The 19,747-nt window shown below is 42.8% G+C and overlaps 2 protein-coding genes across 3 annotated transcripts in view; both read left to right on the forward strand.

Annotated features, from left to right (window-relative positions):
* The first annotated feature begins 87 nt into the window (after positions 1 to 87).
* On the forward strand, positions 88 to 8,596 carry LOC308114135 (uncharacterized protein). The gene is made up of 4 exons (XM_080470807.1): positions 88 to 478; positions 3,685 to 4,962; positions 6,704 to 6,763; positions 7,416 to 8,596. The coding sequence occupies exons 1-3, from the start codon at positions 391 to 393 to the stop codon at positions 6,757 to 6,759; spliced, it is 1,422 nt and encodes a 473-aa protein (XP_080326933.1). The 5' UTR covers positions 88 to 390; the 3' UTR covers positions 6,760 to 6,763; positions 7,416 to 8,596.
* A 6,022-nt stretch (positions 8,597 to 14,618) lies between these two features.
* The window catches only part of deptor (DEP domain containing MTOR-interacting protein), a 29,341-nt gene continuing 24,212 nt past the window's right edge, over positions 14,619 to 19,747 (forward strand). Inside the window, exons 1-4 of one of the 2 annotated variants that reach the window (XM_080472573.1) lie at positions 14,619 to 14,970; positions 15,120 to 15,212; positions 19,031 to 19,209; positions 19,454 to 19,577. In XM_080472573.1, coding sequence (XP_080328699.1) covers positions 14,888 to 14,970; positions 15,120 to 15,212; positions 19,031 to 19,209; positions 19,454 to 19,577 — 479 coding nt within the window. In that variant the 5' untranslated portion in view covers positions 14,619 to 14,887. The remainder of the gene's footprint in view (positions 14,971 to 15,119; positions 15,213 to 19,030; positions 19,210 to 19,453; positions 19,578 to 19,747) is intronic. The other variant, XM_080472572.1, reaches the window with a different exon arrangement.

Raw genomic sequence — 19,747 nt, forward strand, 5'->3', positions numbered from 1 at the left:
TCCAATGAAGGGGAGGACACTTAATGCACATGTTTGTCTCCTCCTCCTCCTCCTCCTCCTCCTCCTCCTCCTCCTCCTCCATGAATAGTGTGCCTGTGAGCAGGAGGCAGTCAGGAAACAGTACTGCCTGCATTGCTCAGCTGCATGCTCCGAACAGATTGTTGTCTGAGGCGAGAAAGGCAGCAGGCCATGCATGAATCCACAGTTACACAAGAGGGGATAATGGTGTCCAGTCACTATTAGGAACTGGAGCAAAAGTTTTCACTGCCGGGCTGAATCTGTCCTTGAAAACTGAAAGTGCTGAGACTTGTGTTGACTTGCTCCTGCAGCAGCTTCCGAGTTTTTAAGCGCCGCTTGTTTTATTTTTTTATTTAAATTTTTGTCCCAAACATGGGGTGTTCTTCCTCCAGTGCACAGACTGTGGACCAAGAGAAGAGACCAGGTACAAAGCCTGAAGAGGCCAATGGAACCACAGTTGGTAAGTAAAAAAACAACAACCCCAAAAACCCAACCTTTTGTAGACTTTAGATGTCTAAATGTACCCTTTACTCTTATAGAGTGAGGGACTTTAAACCAAGGAGCTTCTTCAACTCTAAATGACTTTAATTCAGTGAAGCTTTGCTTAGGGGGTGTGTGTAAGTATGTTGTGTGTGTTTGTGTGTGTGTGTGTGTGTGTGTGTGTGCAGCCTCTTGATCTGGTACACCGTGTGCTTTCTCTCTCACACTCTGCTGCACAGCATACTTTAGTATCCCATAGGCAGAATTATTCATGTTCAGTCATTTTCTCATCATTTCCCACAAGAGCTTCTTGTTTATTTATAACCAGGCTTTTTCCTGCTTCACAATCTCTGCGAGTCAACACAAAACTCATCTTGTAATTTTACCTGTGAAAGCAGCCTGAGGAAGAGCTGACTTATCTCACCATGTTTGTCTCACAAACTTCATTCCATAAAGCAATGTGAGCCTTCAGGTTGGTAAAAACTTATCTGGGTCTGCATGTACAGCAGCTCTGCGTGAAAGCCAGCTGAGAGTGTGGAGGTGTCTATTTGCAGCCTGAGGGGAGACTTGCAAAGCAACCTTCTCACAACCAGGCTGCGTTAGTGTGATTCATGACTACAGATGTTTTTCAAATGGCACCAAGAGATTATATAGCTGCACGGTCCATACTGTGGTGTGTATGGGCTTTGTAATTTTGAAGTTATCAATGTCCTTATGTCTGTCACTTTCTATTGTTTACATGGTGTGCTGTCTTGATAAGAGGAGATGCATAATGAGTTCTCACATACTTTCATTGTTTAGGTTATAAAACTGATCCTATTTGTTTAGGAAGTTGTGTTGAACAGGAGAAACCAGAGTCTTCCTGTTCCTACATAGTTGATGTGAGGTCCAGTTTAATTCTTTTACATTTTACACGATCCTCGCCAGCCTTCACCAATATTACCCATCACTTGTTTTCATGCAACTGAACTGTATCCTCTGAAACCAGATTGAGATGTTGACACATACAGCACAATAACAACGCTTGTTTTTTTCACTGCAAAAGACAATTGTGAGGAGAGCCCTGATGCCCTCAGGGTACAGCATGCGTATATAACAGCATAGCAATGCTCTTATATAGTTGTAAATCTAAATGTCACTCTCAAGTTGAATTGCTTTGGTTTGTGTAGGTTTTGCATACATGTACTATGTGGTCAAGCTTGTGCAGACACCCACCAAATGGTCTGACACAGTCCATGATTGTCCATTCATGCCTCCCAATAGCCTATACTGGCACATGGCTATGTCATGCCAGGCACAGCTGCATGTACAGTATGTTCTCACTGCAGCTCCCCACATACACCACGACAGTCAGTGCCCTTGTTAGAAAGTGGGACGATTTATCCACAGTGTATAGACCAGGATGATGAAAGGATTTCAATGCTTTCTCTAATTAAGCAACTTTGCTCATTCTGCCCGGAACAGTTTCTCTTTGTTCATGTATAGCATGTCCTATTTCCCTTATGGCATGATGTAAAGCTTATGTTAGGGCTTTGTCTCAACAGCCGGGCTGCTTCGGTCAACCTGGAGGAGCCTTTCCAGGCTCTTACATCACCCCCGGCTAGAAAACCAGTTATTGTACTCTTTTCTCAGCTTTCTTGAGTGTATCTGCATGGGTGGAAGATTCAGACCGTACAGTGTGCAGTCTGTCTAACAAACCAGCTGTATGCCACTGAAACCTCCATCAGTCTCATCCCACCCCTCCCCCAGCCTCTCTTACCCCTGCTCTGGCTGGCCATGGCACTGTTTTGACTGGGTCCTCTGTCATCTTTGGCTGGTAAATCATGTTGACAGGCGGTTCATCCATGCCTGCACCGACAGTGTCTGTCTCAACCCAAAGGCACACATTCAAAGTGTGAAACAACATTTCTGGGTGACTACAGCTTTCTGTGAAAATTTGTGAAAAACAAGTAATAAATAAAGAAGCGAACTTACTAGGAAATAATGTGTTAAATCTCTGAAATAGATTCAATAGACTTGGGTTGGTGGGAAAAAAAAAATATAGTGACAGTTTCAAAAAAAAAAGGAAGCTCCCACTTTAGTAAATTTGCATTTATTTCCAAAATGTGACCCAACTAAGTGTTTTATTGCAACATCTTTTGGTGCCGCGTGTCCTTTCACTGGTTCACTTTCCCACAAGTTGCCAGGCCATCACATTCCCTTCCACCCATCACTCTCAGCCCTTTTGAGCTCTTCTGACAGACACATAAAATCAGGAAGCTGCACCGTCCAAATTATCCACCCATTCAGCTAACTGAGGCCTTCTGGTTTGTCTCACTTGTGAACAATGTCAACAATGTGTAGCTGTTGAACAAGACTGATCAAACGTGTCTGTTGGGCCAGTAACTGAGATAAACGATTCAGTTTCTGACATTTGAGTCGAAGTCTCCAAGCCCATTATTCTTCTCCATTGCCCAGTGGTTTCACCTGAGGGAAGCTTCAAAGCTCTGAAAGAACAGGGACAGAGGAATGAGAATAAAGGTGGAGGCATCTCTTCACATGCTGCAAACACACGTCACGTGGATCTGATTTCCTCTCAAAGTACATGTGCACTTTCGAAGCTTTAGACAAACTCAGACTTCAATAAATCCGTTTAAACTCGGGAAATGAAAGGATGTTTTCATCACCAGTGGACATTCTTGTGCATTTCATGCTGACTTACAACACAGTTCGCTGTATTTAACGATTTGGATTTTGGGATTTGATGAATGAAGTAAGCCTCAGTTGCAAAAAACCTCTTACACTGCATAATATAAATGAATAAAAGCATAATTCAGTTATTTGCGAGGCATTTCAACTATAAAACATTGCAGCCATATGTAGAAGAAATTAATCAGATGCTGGAAATAACAAAAAAGATAGTTTGTCTCAAATATAAGCTTAAATTTGATGCCAGAAAAATGTATAAAAAAGCTGGGTCAGGGACAGGACACCCCTTAAAAATATTTATATCCAAATTCTGAAATTCAACTAATATGCAGGCTCAAGGACAGAATTAAATCTTCTGCGAATGTCCCAGAACATGTCTTAGGACATTGTTTTTCTTTGTGCTGATATGTATTTAACATGACACTTCTCTATGAACGCTCTGATAACAGGATGTTGGCCACTTGTGAACTTAACAAATTCCTATTTTCTCCTTCACAGCAATCCAAAATGGTCACATTGCAGAAGATGCCCAAACCATTGAAGACCAGATGCAGCTGCCTGTGCAGACAGCTATACCAAACGGTCTTCATCCGGGGACAGATGATGAGAAAGAGGCCGTTCTAGTGGCCCTGGAGGCCAAGGAAGATCTTGGCTCTGGGGAAGACGTTGTCGCTGCCTCTGAGCCCGAGCCAGAAGCTGCGGTCACTGAAGAGTCTCTTCCAGAAGCTGCAGCTTCTCTTCCAGGAGGAGACTCAGCTGAGCCCGAGGCTGCTCCAGCAGCAGTGGAGGAAGCAGCCCCTGTAGAAACTGTAGTGGAGGAGGCCCCTCTGGAGGTTGCGGCCCTTGTCGAGACCCCTGCTGTTGAATCTGTTGAAGCAGTGGAGGCCGAGGCCAAGGTTGCTGCTGAATCTGTTGTGCCGGAGCCAGTGGAGACCGTAGAAGTTGAGGAGAAGGCTCAAGCTTCCGTGGAAGTGACAACTGAAGCACCAGCAGAAGTAGTTGAACCTGCGAAAACTACTGTGGAAGAAGCTACCAAGGTTCCAACAGAAGTAGCTGAGGTCGTCCAGGCTCCTGCAGAAGTGGCTCCAGAGGCAACCACAGAAATAGCTGAGGCGGTGCAGTCTTCTGGAGAAGTAGCTGCTGATGTCTCAACAGAAGCGGCTGAGGCTCTGCAGGTGCCAGGAGAAGCAACTGCCGAGGCTCCAGCAGAAGTCACTGCCGAGGCTCCAGCAGAAGTCGCTGCCGAGGCTCCAGCAGAAGTCGCTGTTGAGGCGCCAGCAGAAGTCGCTGCTGAGGCTCCAGCAGAAGTCGCTGCTGAGGCTCCAGCAGAAGTAGCTGCTGAGGCGCCAGCAGAAGTCGCTGCTGAGGCTCCAGCAGAAGTCGCTGCTGAGGCTCCAGCAGAAGTCGCTGCTGAGGCGCCAGCAGATGTCACTGCTGAGGCTGCAGCAGATGTCGTTGCTGAGGCGCCAGCAGAAGTCGCTGCTGAGGCTCCAGCAGAAGTCGCTGCTGCCCCGGTGGAGGCAACAGAGAGTGCTCCAGCTCCAAGTGAAGCTGCAGCACCAGCTGAACCCTCGCTGCCTGATGAACCTGCCGAGTTGGTAATAAACACAGCCATTGCTGCAGCAACTATTCCAGACATGCCTTCGGTGTCTCCAACCACAGCAGCAGCCTCCACAGCTCCAGAAGCTGCCAAGAAGCTCCAGACTGCAGAGGTCCCAGCGACTGTACACGCAGCTTCAGCAGCAGCAGCAGCACCACCTGAACCTTCACCTGAAGGTATACAACTTCACATCAATCCACTTAAAAACACTTACTGAAGCATACTTTCCTTTTATTATGCATTTGACAGATGATACACCGCAATGAAGCATGTTGTATAAGAATAGCAGAGTTTCCGTGTATTACGGCTGTCATTGTTGAGGAGAGCTTTGATTGAGGCTCTGACAGGTTTACGGCTTTAGTGATTTACTTGATGAAACATAGAAATGTTAATTTGGCAGAACTTGTCACGCTAACTTTAACTTCAAAACATCGTGCTAATTTCCAAGACAGCTTTCTGGGTGGAGGAAAACATTGCAACATTGCCACTGGCCCATAGCTGGCAATCTAATGCAAAGTGAGGACCTGAGCAAGGGCAAACAGGCAGTAAGAGGTTTGTGTGAAAGTCTTGCTCAATAAGACCTTTTTCACATGTAGGTGAACAGTTAATAGTTCTTCACACATTCAGGTGACCAATCTGTCTTCTTTTCACATTAAACATTCTTGTAGTTCAGATCCTGAGTGACTGAACAGGTATTCAGCGCGTCTTTGATTTAAAACTTCAATTGTTCTCGTCATAATCAATCTGTCAGAAGTGTAATTCTGCGACTGCTCGAGGCTGACAGGATGAACAGGATATTGTTGGGCCTTCAGGCTGAACAGACGGCACAGTGTGAGACGCAAAGAAGACGGTCGCACACACGCATACGCACACATTGAGGGTGAGAGAATGAGCGCTCGTCTTGATTATAGCATGTTGTGAGCACAACAGCTCCAGTCAGGCGTCTCTCGCTCACTGTGCTCTGTTGAGAAGTGCCTCCTGGACAAATCCTGAGTCGCTGCTTCGAATTACGCAGGACAATGCAAACACCGCACAGGCCCAGCAGGATTCCAGTCATCATACCGTGTCGCGAAGTAATGCACGCTCATCAGCTTCATTTGAAACATGTTAAATTCCTTACCTTCTCATAGTGATGAACACACTGAATAAAGTTGGAGAGAGAGAGAGAGAGAGAGAGAGAGAGAGAGAGAGAGAGAGAGAGAGAGAGAGAGAGAGAGAGAGAGAGAGAGAGAGAGAGAGAGAGAGAGAGAGAGAGAGAGAGAGAGAGAGAGAGAGAGAGAGAGAGAGAGAGAGAGAGAGAGAGAGAGAGAGAGAGAGAGAGAGAGAGAGAGGAGCACTCAATCTTATTATTTGCCGTCTTAAGGTGAAAGAAAAAAATCCACAATAACAATTTTAAAAAACAGTGTAACTTGAACACTTTTAACTTATGGTTTAAGGCAAGCTTCATGCTTTTCACATCTGCATGCATCCCAGAGAACATGCTGTACTTTTAGGACTGAGACGTCCCTCTAGGCAGCACGTGTAGAATACTGGTCTGGTGAGGAAGACGTGCTGCTTTGCATAACTTTTATGAGCTTTCTTTCCCAGGAAGGTGTGTGTGTGTGTGTGTGTGTGTGTGTGTGTGTGTGTGTGTGTGTGTGTGTGTGTGTGTGTGTGTGTGTGTGTGTGTGTGTGTGTGTGTGTGTGTGTGTGTGTGTGTGTTGTGTGTGTGTGTGTGTGTGTGTGTTTTAAGGTAATTCACTTGTAAACCTCTTCAGGGGAACCAGATGTGGTTTCGAAGGAATGTCGTTGCGACCACAGTTTAGTCTGCTTGTAAAGTCACATCAAGCCCACTCAGACTTGTCAGTATGGAAAACGAAAATATGGTTTTGCAGTGAAGTGTCATAACGTACTGATCTCCTCCTGTGATGTGTGCAGTGGTGCCAGTGAAGGACGCCTCGCAGGATACAGAGATAGCCAAAAAGGACGATTGAGTTGGTAAGAGCACAACAGAAACATAGAAGGAGACGCTGTAAACAATGCACTTTTATGTGAGAGGTGTTCCATTACTTTACATATATACATATTGTATGCTCATGTAGCACCGAGTACAAATCACTTTGTATGAAGATATGAACCCTGCCAACAAGAGAAACTGTTCATGGCAAAACATCATTTGATTATTCAATTATTTGAGGTGTTATTTAGGAGTATATTATTAGGGCACAGTCGTCCATGAGTGTCTAATAATTGCACACAATTCTTGCTGGTTTATGAGCCTTCTTCAGGCGTGAAGTAGTGGTTAAGATTCCTCACAACAAAAACACTTGATTTCTATTCTCTGTGGAGTTTCAGTCTTTTTCTTGTACCTGCATGAGTTTTCTTCTACTATAGCTTCCTCCACAATGCAAACTCTGGTCAATTGGTCACTCCATTGCCCGTACACGTGTGTCTTTCTGTGTCATCCTCTTGATGGTTGGTTCATCTGAGACAGGCTAGAGCCACCGTCAGTCAAACCTGGATGAATCAGGAGAATTCGATATGTGTAGTGAAGGTTAATGAAAGAATAAAGGAAATATGTCTGACTGCATTTAAATGAGGCAGTACTTATAAAGTGATTTGTGTTTTGTTTTTTGTTTTGTTTTTCCAGCAAAAGGCGATTCTCCAAAGACCTAAACCCAAAGACAACTGGATGCAAAACAAGACGAAGCAAGAGAAAAGGAATGAACACTAAATTTTCTGTATCTTCTACTCAGCACTCACCAAACTTCACACCAGATACATTAAATTCACGTGCCTTAATAACCTATCTGTTGGGAAAAACCTGGACTTTTCCTACATTTGTATATAACCCCATTCTGGAGGAGGAGGAGGAGTCTTTATTGTTGAGACATAAAGTGCCTGGAGCCACATACTACCCATGTGGGCTTTTTATTTCTTCTTTGCTTCGAAAACAAACAAACAGGTAATGTGTGACAAGAGGGTGCAATACTCTGTGAAATCCGTGAACTCTTGTCAACTCTTCAGAGAGTGGAGTATGTTTGAAATGCAGGGAAGGATGCTTGTAGTGAATCTTTGACTATTTAAAGTAGCTGCTTCTGAGGAAAACAAGCCAAACACAACTGTGAATAAAATTATGCGTAGAGGTTAAAGTGGCAGAAAAACCAAAACCAGAAGGGGCTGGCGTCACTTCGGCGTGTTTAATTCTACTTCTTTTATCTGTGAAGTCTGATGTTTGATGCTCATGTCATTAAAAAGAAAAGTACATTTTTGTTTACACATTTTATAACTACGGTGTTTTCTAACAAAACTCATCTTGTTAATGGGAATGAAAGGAATGAAAGTGTTGAATGACACAAGGTTTAATATTTAGGTATGTCATTATTTTAAATGTAGACAAGAGAGTCAGTCGTTCAATGTGCTTTGTGTTGTTTAAAGGACTTCAAAGATGATCGCATGCCTATGCAAAACTTCATTACTGACGAGAGAATTCATCCAGGTTGAAGACAATGTAATTATCCCTTCGCCTTTCTGGTTTCTGAATTTGCCCTGCAGCCGTCGGGTGCTTTTGAAAATTCTCATAGAAAATCACGGCGCCACGCTGCACTTTAATGCATTACGTACATGAGTGGCACAGACTTCTTAGATGCTTCTTTTAAAGGCTAGAGGACGTAGGAAATGACTTCATGAAATGTGATGGATGACATGGGAACAACTTTCTTTTTTAATCTTTTCTTTCCATCTGTTTCGTTGTATCTTGCTCAATCTTTTGAACTTTGTCTATGACTCTGCTAACCTCTTAGTGTACAGAATAAAGTTTTACCCACTAATGTATGAGCTTTTATTTCCAACAGAAAATTGCACTAGCACCGTATCTCTGTGTGAATACTATCAATATGCCTTCGATGTGAGTTTTTCTAACTCTAAACCAGTGTTTAGTCTCCCTCGTCAGTTTGGGGTTCAGAAGGATGAGGGGGATTGAAACAGGTGAGAATGGTTGTTTTTAAAGGACAGTCCATACTTAATACAAACCTGACACACTTTTGTAGTCATTAAATGTTTACCAACAGTTGCTGGTACTACATTTTAAAGTAATCCCCAAAATTCCAAATAAATTTTTAATAGCAGAATGTCATTTCAAATACATTTCTGTGCAGTTTAATATTAATGTTAAAGCACCACCCACGCTCTGGTTCACCATCATCTCTTATCAAATGGATTATTACTTGGCATCAGAGCCGCCTCTTTTCCCCTCCATACTGATTCACCACTTGAAGTTTTTGTACTTCAGAACAGGCTTATCTCATTCGGGATAAATAAGCTTCATGTTTTTTGAAACGACTGAATTTGGACCCATTTCTCGTCAAACCTGCTCAGGAGAAAAGTGTTGAAGCAGATTCGTATAATCGTGAAATCGTGTGAATGCAACAGGACTGTGTCGTATATATAAGTGTGCTTTTAGATTAAAATCCAAATCTAAGGGCCATTTATACTTAATGTTGGCAGGTAATTTAGTTTATTTGGTTACGTTTGTTCCCGTGGGCTCACCACCTGCAGGAAAGGTTCTTAATCGGTGCAATGTGATCTGGGTGACGGTGCTCAGACTGCCACCCCCACGACCCGGAAACGGATAAGTGAGAGAAAATGGATGGATGGATGGATGGATGGGTACTTTGTTGTTGTCTGATTTGGACACTTGGTGGCAGCAGTTGGGGACAGGTTGTCTATGTTAGAGGACAAAGGTCACAGGGAGCGGAGGGCAGGGCAGGAGAGTAAACAGTTCTCACCAGAACAGAAACACCAGCAGGGACAAACATACAAGCTTCTATAGGAAAACCCGGTACGTTCATCATTGGGTTCTCATTGAAAAGAAATCATCAACTGAGCAACAAGAAGACAGACTGAAAATTCTGTCTTTGGGTTTGTGTGGGTTCAGTCCACATTCCGCTTGTGAAGTAATGACAATAATTGGACGCTGGAACATGGAAGAATGGTCATTACACCACAAACCTAATACACCCGTGTAGAACAAAGCTTACTGACAGTGGCGTTAATGCCACTTTCCATTCACTTTACCATTTTGTGTTGTCTATGCATTTTGTTACGGCATCTATGATTCAAGCAACCAACAATTATGGTGATTCTTTGACTCCATTCATATGTCCACCAAGAGATGTGACGGTCTCTAATCGAAATGTGACTGTAATTCTTATGACAACCTTTTTTTTTCTCCAAATATCGGCTTTTGGACATTTGGTCTCAGGAGCTAATAACTTCATAAATGTAGTGAGTGGAAAAAAACAAACTTGTGTTCGAGGCGTTTCTCGAGAGGAGAATTTAGTAAGTCTGTGAGAGTATAAAAAAAATCTCAGGATTGAGTTTTGTTACCTCGAAGGCAGAAAAACACAGAGATCCTGTTTGTTATACATGTTCCCAACCTCTGCATGACCCACCTACTAACACAGTGTACCGTACATATAATGAAGTGTGTGAGCCTGAGGCGGCAAAGTGCACATTATGTTAAAAAGAAAGAACATTTCTGGATATTACAGTCAGTTGAAGGTAGCTATAATAGAGCCACTTTATTTATTTACTAGGGAACTACACATAGTGATTGCACAAATTATATCAAACAAACTTTGATCCAAGCAGATGATCATTATTGAAATGAAGCAATGCATTACTGAGGTGGAATGCAAATCTGCAGGTGTGCTGCTTTCTACTACATGCGGTAACCTGTTCCCTGTTACATGAGCACGGTCAACGATTTTAAGAAACCAAAGTAGAAGCATAGGATTTGAAAGGATTAAAATAAATTTAAATTTAAAGTAGTCTTAGGAAGTGAAGATAAGTGACAGAAAAAATAGAAATGCTCAATAGAAAAACATTTACAAATGCTTTTGGCAGTATTAAGAGCTAAATTTACCTGATTGCCTATAATAAAGGATGCACTGCCATGGTTGTGACTTCTTCAAATGATAATTCAGTCCAATAAAGCTGCTTAGACACAATCCAGCTTCTACAAAATGTGAGCAGAAAGACACGAAAAGGCAGGATTGTCTCCTGAGATTTCTCATCAACCGTGCACTCATACTTTATCGTGTTATTATTCCAAGCCCAGTACATCACAATTTACCAATGATAGTACTTCTCAACTCTGAATTCAAATCACCATCACAGTTTCATATTAGATATTCACTGCAGAACACACACACACACACACACACACACACACACACACACACACACACACACACACACACACACACACACACACACACACACACACACACACACACACACACACACACACACACACACACACACACACACGCACACACACACACACCACACACACACTTAAAGGAGCACGAAGTGATATGTAGATCTTGTGTCTTTTGGCAGAGTTAAATGACTTTTGCACCAGAGTGTCCTCCAAAGTGTTGCCTCTTCTTCTTGGTTGGCAGTTGTGGTGGATTATGTCTAGTAAATGACCTTCATCACCTTATCACATAGAAAACACGACTGTGTAGCAGCCAAGACCTTCAGCCTGTGATATCTCAGGAGTCACTCCTGCTGCTGCTTTCAGCGACTCAATACATCTCGTGATGCAATTTCAAACTTCAAGTTTAATCGATTTAATGGAGTCGGACAACTTGCTGATTTTGGTAGGTAAACAAGCAACACATCTTAAAACTGGCTTTGACATGGCATTGTTTTATTTAACTTATGTATTTATTGTTCATCAAAGATATTACATAAATAATGACTACACATCAGAAATCTGATCCTCAGTGTGACTTTTTATAAAAGGTATTGACCCTCTGCTACCGTAGCGGATCAATTTAAGACAATAATGTTCATACTTTTAACATTTATTACTTGAAAATTGCAGGGTTGTCAAACATAAGGCCCACAGGCCAAACGTGATCCGTGGCTTTCCCATAGAAAATATTGCCATTCCTAATTAGTTCACTGTTTTATTGGCACAACACTCACACCAAAGCTGACAGATCTCTAATGCAGTAGAGACAGCAAGCAGCCTTAATTTGTAAAATGTAGCATTAAAATCAAAATCTTTTTTTGAGTGTGGATTTTGTTAAAGCATGTGTGCTGAAGGGTGCAGAATTCACATAGCTTGAAAAACAAGAGATATTTAGAAGGGGATTTGAGATTTTTCAGCAGTTGTGCCTAAAACCTGTTCAAAATTCAAAGAGACAATGTGGACTGCAAATACAGGGCATGGGTTTCTGGACATTTCACTCTGTTTTGCAAAGGAGAGCATAATTAAAAATGCAACACCTCAATATGAATCATTAAATATTTATTTCATGAAATCCCTCTATCTCATTGATATTCAGAAAAATGCCAACTTCAAAGGCCCTGCACCATAACTGCATCACAGGGAAGAATCTAAACATCTTTAAAAAGCAAATTTAGAGGAGAAATTGCTTTTGCACATACCCAAACAAATATATATCTTTCTAAAAATGGTTGTCAGCTCATCTAACCTTTAGTGGAAGCTCTTCTTATTGAGCCTGTGAATTCAGTATTTACACACTGTTAACCTTTTATAGAGCATTCATTAAAATGAAACACTCCAGATTGTTACGTAAGGATATAGTCACTGTTTCAGAGTCAATATAAAACACCCCAATGTGGCATTTACACCTTTGAAATATGTTGAATATTATTAAACTGAGCAATATTACATATACTTTACAATTTCCTTCTTAGGAAGGCTCCTGTTTGGATAAATCTGCCTCTAGATGTCTGCCACGGATTTGTAACAAGCTACTGAACACAACTGACTATAATTCAACATTTTCAAGAAGTAAGCTGAGTATGACTTATTGAAAATGTTAGGTATGTTTTTACAACACGGCACTAAAGATATCCAATGTTGTGCTCAGGCACAGTTTAGTATGGTTTATTTATCGTATTCCCATGCAAAATGCATCAGTCAGGTGAACTGACTAGAAGGAAAATGTGCTTTTGCCAGAGCAAGGAGGCAAAACACGCAGCAGCATCAAGCAGCAGCATCAGCAGCACCTATTATAGTGTTTAGTATTACATCTTCATCATGCAGTTTATGTTTTTCATCAATGTACAGTTGCTGGTTTCAAAGGCGCAACAACAAATGCAGAAATCATCAAATATGGTCACTTGGTATATGGTATATAAATACATTTTTAAATTGGCAGATACATTTCTACGGTAAAAAGAAAATATAGAAAATATGACACGCGCACAGTTTTAGTCTAAATCATTTGCTGCCCTCTTTTGGCTGAAGCCACACAACACCCCCCCAATGCTCTTCTGTCTTATTATTCAAATAACCTACTTTGTGTAGCTTCCTGCAATGTACCCATCAGCCAGAGGGTGGCGCTCTTTCACTTCGAGTCTGTGAATGGAGGTGGCCACACACTGCAAGAGACGATTTAAATAATGGGCTTATACGTTATAGACCTATTTTGTATGTAACACACACACACACACACACACACACACACACACACACACACACACACACACACACACACACACACACACACACACACACACACACACACACACACACACACACACACACACACACACACACACACACACACACACACACACACACACACACACACAGCCATGGAACCAATGAAAAACCAGATGACTTCATCTATACTGGATGGAAGCGTTAGTTTTATATTCACTTCAGAGACACATGTATGTTTATACAGTATTGGAATATATTTAATCCAGATTTGTTTAACACATCGAAGTCCTGTGAAGCTTCTCTTTTTACTGACATCCATAATCAGTACAAAATAATAACCAGACTCGCTGAATATTTGGTCAGGTGTTAGATATTTCTCATCTTTTGAAAGTGATTGTTTACATCTCCAAGATTAGCCAGTCATACCACAGCCACTGCAATGTAGTCCACAATTAAAGCATGCTTTAAGTAATTTTGTTAAAAGCTCTTATTGGATTTGGCAGCATGCAGGCAGCCCGTATGCCTGAAGGCATTTCTGTGTTCCTGTTGAATTCTGTTCAAAAGTCACAAGAATCTTTAAATGATTTCATTCTTTTATAATAATTTGATTCCAAACTTGAACTAACATTTGCATTGTCGGAAAGATAGTAGGTGGATACCATCTTAATCTGAAGGTTTGGAGACACTGATGCATATTGATTTTTTTTTTTAAATATAAAGAATACCTAACACCACATTGTAAAAACATAATTTTCAATTGTGCATTTGAAAAAATTTTCACTGAACTGACCGGGTAGAGAAATGAAAGTCACCAAGTAATCAAATGCATGATTCCTGAGTGTGAGGGGAAACTAAGAAACTGAGAAATGCCCGGTCCATATACCAAGTATCCTGAAGCAAGACACAAAATCCCAAACTGCTTCCTGTGGATGGATTGAGCACCTTGCAGCCGCAGTGCGTATGTCAGTGGGTGAATGCTTTCAACAGTGTAAAGCACTGGTAAAGTGCTATATAAATGACATCCATGTAGACTCAAACGCCACATAGAAAGGCCTCCAAACTGGATTCGACCCAGGAACTGTTTCACTGTAAGGTGTAAGTTCACCACTACACAATCCATTGTACAGGCTCAATATAATGCAATCAATCAGGATACATGTTTATCTGTCCTCACTTATTTGTGCTATACAAAATAACTTGCAGGTTCTGCAATGCATAATCACAAATTATCGTTAAATTCCATCAATGTCCCCTCCATCTCCGCCCGTCGCTGGTTCCAGCACATGACGGTGAGTAAAACGAGCACATCGGTATCCCCGCCCCTCCGGTTAACTCCCCCAGTGACGCCTGCCGAGTCCTCCCAATGCGGGGGCTTTGTGGACAGGCTGGCTCGTGCAGAAAACGTGCGCTCACTCCGCCCGTGGCTGTGGCTCAGCGTCAGTGACAAACAAACAAACCCAGCAGCGCGCGGAGCACCGCGGACACTCGGGAGCGACCGACCATCGAGCCGCCGAGGAGCGCGCACGCACTGGCTGGGGCGTGCAAGAATTGATTCCAGGAATTAAAAGTGACCAGTTGCAGAGATATCTTCTGGCGCACACAGGCGCTGCCCCGGGTCCGTGTTCCTGCATATGTTCCCCGCAGGATGGAATAGTATCTACCTCCAGTCTTCCAGGGAATATCTTCACTCCGGCGCGTCCATGGTGTTCGAAAGGTGAGCAGAAACACTGAGCCCGGTGCATTGTTTATTCTCCGCAATCATCACCGCGTGGATCGACGCATGCCTTTGTTTTTCATCGCAGTCATTCATTTCGCATGCTTGCATAATGCTCTGTGATGCCCATATGTTTGATTCCTTGACAGCAGGGAGATGGACGGCATCGGGAACACCATGCAGAAGAAGGCTGCGGAGCTGGAGCGGCTGGCCGAGGTGCTGGTGACCGGGGAGCAGCTGAGGTATGTCGGTCTGCAGGTCTGGGTGACTCCCAACGTGCACCACACTGGGTCATGATTGATGGGAGTTCTTTCAGTGTAATACGGCCATGTACACACGGATAAATCCGCAGTATAATTGATATATAAATAGCTGGATATTAGTGCTGCGCGATATTTATCATTGTTGCAAAAAAAAAAAAAAAAAAAGACTATGAACTGCATTGAATGTTATGTTTCCGTGCGAGGTGCATTCATGCTCTGCATGTCACACTGTATCCGGCCAATCGGATGGAGCAGAGCACGAGCTGGTGCTGAGCAGATACATTTCAGTTCATTTCAACATATTTTCACAGCTGGTGGCTACAAGTCGGAAGCATTGAAGCACAAATGTAAGCGACAAAAACAAAGTTAGCTAGTGCTCTGCTTCTGAAACGTGTGAAACTGCAGATAAACATGATTAAAATAATAATAATAACACAGGGCAATTCTGTCTATTTAAAATTGAGCCAAGACGAGAAACTGCTGTTTTTTTGGGAGTACAAGTCCCAAAGCACAAACACATGAAAGTGTTTATTCATTGCAAGTCAAATCATGAAAACTAAACGTGACAACAATATTGCATATCACATGTTTAACTAATGTCATGCAGCCGTTCTAAATATACTCTCTTTAATGACTGTATTCTATATTCATGTTATAACTGCTTGCATGCTCACTCCTGCATGTGGTTGTGTCCCAAATCGGTGAGAACAAGGACATGACAGGACATGACACACTTACCCAGCATTGGGTGTTGTAAGCCTGTTTGACAGGAGGTTAATGATCATACTTAAAGCTCCTCTCCCCCTCTGCAAACTGGCACTACATTGAAATGTCAGCCTCTCTGCAGCACGCACAGAGAAAACAAAGAAACCCATACATGCACAGCCTTCCTCGCTCATTCGCACGCTTCCTGATCCTCACCTACACAACACACACGTCTCTCCAGGATGGGCAAGATTTCATGTTTGCTGCTCCACGAATCTTGTCTTTAAACTGCACAGCGAATGATGAACCTCCTGACCCGACGTGACGTTTCAACCCCGCCCGTCAATCCTATCAGAGAATTGAACCACTAACCCTGGCAGGCAGTGTGATTGATTAGACATAAACTTTGACCTACAGTACAGTATGTAAGAATGTTCTCTGTAACTCTGGTGACGTTCATCCCCCCCCCCCATCAGTGAATAGAGGCTCAGTAGGTAAAGCGTGGCACTAATGTCAGGAATGTCAGCCCCCAGCTGAACTATGAGGAAAGTGCGAGCGCAATGGGGTCGTTGGTGTAACAATGACCTTCCACGGCCGTCTGCTTCTGAAGGATGAAGTGACACCGTCTAAGGAACCAGGTCACCAAACTCGATCCTTACCGCTCCAGATTGAAATAGTTGATCTGTGCACATACTTGTTCTGCTCTCTCAGTCCCTGGCGTGTGATTCTCTGTTTATCGTTGTGTGCGTGTGCCGTGTGTTGGTGTCCCTGGCACGGCTCAACATCGCGACTGCCAGCTGGCATTCTGCTGGCTGTGAGTGAACCGAGGGTTGGTCCGCGGTGGTAGTCTCTTTCCTCCGGGAGCCTGCTCTTCTTGAGGACTTGAGCGTTTGTCACTACTTGCTCCATATCTGTTTCTTTCTGCCTCCTCTCCCTGTACGCTTCTGTCAATCCAGCCACACTTTGATCTGGACTGAAATGTCACAACAATCAAACTACCAGAACGTCTTCTGCTGACTTTGGTTCCACCGTGACCTTCAATCTCCCAGCCACAGGGAGCCTATTTTTAACCGTCACACTGCAGTGGATGCTACAAAGTTTAATTTAAAGACCCATGAACCATTTGTATTGAAAAATCAATTGAAGCTCCTGATATTTTGTCATCTTAGTTTCAAATCTGTCCAGTGCTTCAGATCATACATAAGATAGGCCTCTGAGGCAAAATAGTAAACACAATACCTGCTTAGTACCAGCATGTTGCATTGTCATCGTGGGCATGCTGAAACGCTGATGTGAGCATTCAGCTCAAAGCCCTGCTCTCTGTGCCTCAGTACAGTCCCACTGAGCTCATTCTCACTGTTGTTACACTGTACGGTTTAAAGATACACTGCACAGTGTGATGACTGTGTTTAGCCTTTTATACGTGACTCAGATTGTCCAGAAACAATGGCGCAGACTCGAGGTTAACAGAAAACTCTTATTTTCTAACAATTAGTCTGAATGAGTATCAAATTAGACCCTTCATGGAACACGGTGTATCCGTCAGTTCATCTGATCACAAGTTGGCCTCATGAAAAGAAAAAAAGCAGTGAATCGCTTCCTGACACTGACAACAGTCCACTCGCTGTTTTTAAACGTCTCCTCACATGTCTTCGTGGCCCATCACGCTCTTATCTTACTATGGATCTTGTCTCAGGCGCGGGGCTCCCAAACAGACAGACAGGCAGCTCTTATGGCCACGAGGCACATGCAGCTACTGTAGTAAGTCTTGTGACCAAGTTCCTCGTTGTGAATAGAGAGTTTGTTGCACCACGGCTGAATGCGATGGAGAGTCAGAGGCTGTGAATGTTTTCAGCCTGGGGCTCCTCTCACACTGGCAGCCAGAGACCCATTCAGAAACGCTCCTGTCTTTCCTTGTTTGACTCGGCACTTGAAAGGATTTTTCCAGCTTTTCTATGAAATGATTTTGTTTGGAGAAAATTGTGAAACTTTGTGAAACTGAGCGCCCACACACACACACACACACACAGATTGAGAGAGAGGATTAAGTTGGATTATGTTAAAGCTGGGTTGGATGTAAAGTCTGTAAAATGTTCAGCTGAGTTTGTTTGCCCATCGCAAGTCGTGGCAGAATAATTGGCCGAAGGCTGTCATTGCTAATGTGGACTGAGGCTGGCCAGCTGCACAAAGACTCAGCATGGAGTGGAACTGGTGAGCTGCAGGAAACTGGGCTGGTTCACAACACTCAGGTTCAGGACAAGGTCACCTTGATGATGTGAAAAACCAAGATCCACGCCACATACAGATACATGAGTCATTCGTCATGTCACCGAGTTATAGAACTATACAGCCACGTTATAAATCACTGCACAGTTCGAGATCATCTTTTAACCTTGAATATAGTCGGCTTGCCTGCTCTGTCTAATCGTACAAGCAAACATTGGACATGTGTGTTATTCAAGTGGTTTACAACGAGATGAATGCTCATCCTAAATGATTGTATTTGCAAGCGGCTGTAGCGTATAATCACACTCCACGATAGAGGACAAAACATGTGATTTGTGCAGTGAGGTATTGGCGCGTGAAAGCATGAAACTGTCAAAAGCTAAAGCAGCTATAGGACCCACGCTTTGAAAATACATCTCAGCAGACGTAATTTTTTATTCCATATGTGTGTATGAAAAAACAGTTTGAATTAAAATGGAGCTAATTGAGCATGCAAGGAAACATTTCCCATCTGCCATTGGGTTCAAACTGCGCCCCCAGTGTAATTCAAAGAATTTGAAAAGTTCTAAATGTTTTTGTTCTTGATTTTTTGGTAGTTTCTTGTCAGAAAATGGTGGCTTTGGGTCCTTAAGTCAGACCAGTCGAGAAGCACTGGTCTAGGGTATACTGAAGATGAGCTATCGTGCCATCGCATCCATGAATCATCAATCAAACAATATATTCACATCAATACACAACTGAAAAAAAGTTTCTGTGTCCCTTGCTAAATTAGTAGTTTTACAACTGTTGCACACATGCAGGGTTTTGCCTTCATTGTATACACTATAAAAAAACAAACGATTTGAAGGATATTGTGTTGTTTTCAGGCTGCGGCTCCATGAGGCGAAGGTGATCAAGGACCGCAGGCACCACCTTCGAACGTACCCCAACTGCTTTGTAGCCAAGGAGCTCATTGATTGGCTGATCGAACACAAGGAGGCCTCAGATCGAGACACAGCCATCAAGATCATGCAGAAGCTTTTAGATCAGAGCATCATTCACCACGGTAAGGCTGGGAGCTGTGTGTGTGAGATTTTACCATTTGCTATATTTAAGCACTTTCAATACTTCCCTGATTGAACATTGAGACAATTGTTGGTTCAGATGTTCATAATTTACAGTAGCTTCTCCCGCTCAGTGACAGCAAAAAAAATAGACTTAAGTGGCATGAATGTACATTTTAAAAGTTTCTGAAGTTTTGAACTGTTTTTTTTTTTTTTTTTTAAACGTGTTGCATGATGTGTTTTCAGTTTGTGATGAGCACCGGGAGTTTAAGGACTTGAAGTTGTTCTACCGCTTCAGAAAGGACGACGGCACATTCCCACTGGATTGCGAAGCCAAGGTCTTCATGAGGGGCCAGAGAATCTATGAAAAGTATGCGCACACATACAAACACAAACACAGGCTGGCAGCCCACATCTTTCAGTATTGTTTGCAGTTTGCTTCAGAGAGGGATCTCCAAACAACCGATGCTGTTTTGACTGATCGTGACAAGAAAAATGCTTGATAAGAAGACTGACTCCATTTTCTTACTTCTTTGTGTT

The sequence above is a fragment of the Lipophrys pholis genome (assembly GCF_963383615.2).
Source record: "Lipophrys pholis genome assembly, chromosome: 9".
NCBI lineage: Eukaryota > Metazoa > Chordata > Actinopteri > Blenniiformes > Blenniidae > Lipophrys > Lipophrys pholis.